This window comes from Mesitornis unicolor, unplaced genomic scaffold (genome assembly GCF_000695765.1).
Source record: "Mesitornis unicolor isolate BGI_N332 unplaced genomic scaffold, ASM69576v1 scaffold27593, whole genome shotgun sequence".
NCBI lineage: Eukaryota > Metazoa > Chordata > Aves > Mesitornithiformes > Mesitornithidae > Mesitornis > Mesitornis unicolor.
In genome coordinates this window covers 895-3,789 of record NW_010175763.1, presented here as the reverse complement: position 1 = coordinate 3,789, position 2,895 = coordinate 895, and the positions used below count along the sequence as shown (strand labels likewise).

Below are 2,895 nucleotides of genomic sequence, written 5' to 3'. Positions count from 1 at the left end.
GGACCATCAGCTGGGCTCGGTGGAGCCGGCACCCGGCCGCGTCCCTGCGTCCCCAGCCCCCCGGGGTGCGGGGACAAGGACCGCCGGCATCGGGGACATGGGGCTGTCGCAGAGCAAGAGGGTGAGTGGTGGCAGCTGGCAGGGACAACCGGGGGACAGGGACATCCCTGAGCCCTGGGCTGGGCTCCCATTCTCCTGGGCTGGAGACTGCATTCAGCTTGGGGACCCTTCGCCATCCTTAGGTTTCAGAGTTAACGTGAAAATATCCACTCTCCTCTCCCTCTCTCTCAGCCACCCACAGTCAGTGCCAAGCTCCTGGGGAGGGGACACCAGGGGGTGACTTGGTCCCCATGGGTGACACAGATGTCCAACCCTGCAGAACCTGTGGCTGTACCCAATTCTGTGCTGAGGGGGGGGTGGGGGTGACAAGCAAGGACCTAGTGATGTGCCTGGTGGTGTCCTCAACCCAGGGAAGGCCCGGAGCCCGGGACCCCTGGGTGTTCTTCTCTGACCCCACTCTTTGTCCTTGCCAGGGGGACGACAAAGGCCCGAGGAGCAGCACGGTGCCAGGTGGGTGCTGCTGGCACTGGAGCATGGGGCTGTGACTGGGGAGATGGGGACCTGGGTGGTGATGGGGACCCCAGGGATGATGGGGACATGGGGGATGGTAGGGACACCTGAGACAATGGGGACCCTGGAGGCGATGGGGACCCCAAGAAGTAATGGAGACCTTGGGAGATGATGGACATCCCAGAAGTGATGGGGATCCCAGGGACAATGGAGACCCCAAGGGACAATGGGGAACCGAAGGGTGATGGGCATCCAATGGGAGGTGGGGACCCCAGAGATAATGAGGACCCCAAGGGATGATGTAGACCCCAAGGGGTGATGGGAGGACATAGAGACAATTGGGTGACCTGGGGACTGGGACACTTGGACACAAGGATCCTGGAGGGAGGCGGGTGCTTGGGGACAGCATGTGGGGACCCTGGGCTGTGACATCCCAATGCCTCTGGGTTGGGGGACAGGGGATTGGTGGACAGAATCAGTCAGATATCACTGCCCCACTTCCCCGTGACCCTGTCCCAGGTTGTCCCAGCCTTTGTGGTGACCCCATACCACAATGAACCCCTCCCACTGCCAACCACAGCCCTCTTGGTGACCCCATCCCATGGTGACCCCATCCCATGGTGACACCATCCCATGGTGACACTATCCCCTGGTGACTCCATTCAATGGTGACCTCACCCCACGGTGATCCCATGCCCCTGGTGACTTCACCCCATGGTGATCCCATCCCATGGTGACCCCATTCCCCACTGATCCCCATTACCCCTCCAGAGGGTGATGGGAGTGATGTCCTTTCCCCGGACATGGCCACCGATGGCCATGGGGGCCTCATCCAGCCCAGGAAGGTGCCAAACCCAGTGCGGGAATCCCGGAGCCATCGGGAGCTGCACAGGGAACTGCTCTTCAGCCACAGCAGGTGAGTGGGGATGGGATCCGGAGCGGGGGGACTGGATGGTCCCCAGCTGGTGGGGGTGGCCCGGTTGATGTCCGTCTGTCTGTCCCCACAGAGGGATCCTGCCCCGGCACAGAGCTGAGCTCCCGCGGGTGCTGGAGAGCCGGAGGCTGAGGCAGCTGCGAGAGGAGCTGCGGGGCCCCCCCTCCGACCTGGAGCAGCAACTGAGAAAACACCACCAGAGGCTGGAGGAGGTCTGTGCCGTCCCTCTGTCCCCTGTCCGTCTGTCCCAGCTCTCCATCCCTGCATCCAGCCCAGCACTCCTGCCTTCACCTCACCATTCTCCATCCATCCATCCATCCGTCCATCCATCCGTCCATCCATCCATCCTTCCATCCATCCACCCATCCGTCCGTCCATCCATCCATCCATCCTTGCATCCATCCACCCACCCTTCCATCCATCCATCCGTCCATCCATCCATCCACCTGTCCATCCATCCATCTGTCCATCCATCCATCCTTCCATCCATCCATCTGTCCATCCGTCCACCCATCCATCCATGTATCCGTCCACCCATCCATCTATCCACCCAACTCCTCTTCTGCCCCCATCCATTCCTCATTGCCCCACAGATTTGGGGGTGTCTGAGGCCACACGATGGGGACAGCTGGGAGAGGCCAGGTCATGGGGACAGCTGGGTGGTAGCTGGGTTGTTGGGACAGTTGGGTTGAGCAATGACCATGGGAGGTTGGACCTGGGGGGTGCCTGAGGGGGGCTGTGTTGGAGGGGTGGGTCAAGGGATGGTCAAAGGTGGCCAGGTCATGGGGACAGGTGATGGGACACCCAGGTCAGTAGATGGCTGGGTCATGGGGATGGGTGATGAGACCCAGCCCAGGACCTATGTCCACCCCTCCTGTCCTCCCCTTTCACAGCACGAGCGGGAGGCATCAGGGGGGACGTCCCCAGACCCTCGCCCCGAGTTCCTGCTGGTGCGGGACAGCCTGAGGAAGATGAAGCTGGCGGAGCCGGGCGCCTGGCAGGCGTGAGCAGAGGCAGGGGCTGCTCCTTGAGACACCTCCAGGGTCTTCCCCCGTCCCAGCGCTGGGAACGGCGCTGGGTGCTGTCATTCTGGGAGATTTTGTGGTCGGGGGTGCCCATGACCCCGCAGCGCTGGGAACCGCGGCACCAGGACTGGAATGAGGTGGCAGAGCCAGGGTAGAGCTGGGGGCGGCGCGGGGATGCGGCAGGCAACGGCCTCACCGCGGCCTGCACCTGCGCCGGGGCTCTTTGCAAAACCCAAATGACAAGAAAATAAAGGTTTTCAACTGGTTTTCTTGATGCAAATGTGCCAGGAATGGGGATGGGGATGGAGATGGGGACAGGGATGTGGTGGCATTGGCTTCGGTGCACAGTGGGGAGGGAGGGCAGGT

General features: G+C 62.2%; 1 protein-coding gene across 1 annotated transcript; it reads left to right on the top strand.

Annotated features, from left to right (window-relative positions):
• Nucleotides 1-97: 97 nt before the first annotated feature.
• LOC104538341 (protein FAM107B-like) lies at nucleotides 98-2,511 on the top strand. Its single transcript, XM_010181509.1, has 5 exons — nucleotides 98-121; nucleotides 534-570; nucleotides 1,342-1,486; nucleotides 1,578-1,716; nucleotides 2,398-2,511. Exons 1-5 carry the CDS (start codon nucleotides 98-100, stop codon nucleotides 2,509-2,511), a joined length of 459 nt encoding a protein of 152 aa, XP_010179811.1.
• The last annotated feature ends 384 nt before the right edge of the window (nucleotides 2,512-2,895 follow it).

Excerpts from the sequence above, each read along its gene's own strand:
- LOC104538341 (XM_010181509.1), top strand. The coding sequence starts at position 98 with ATGGGGCTGTCGCAGAGCAAGAGG. Across the intron at positions 122-533 it reads GGCTGTCGCAGAGCAAGAGG|GGGGACGACAAAGGCCCGAG; the intron begins GTGAGTGGTGGC and ends TGTCCTTGCCAG. Across the intron at positions 1,487-1,577 it reads CTGCTCTTCAGCCACAGCAG|AGGGATCCTGCCCCGGCACA; the intron begins GTGAGTGGGGAT and ends CTGTCCCCACAG.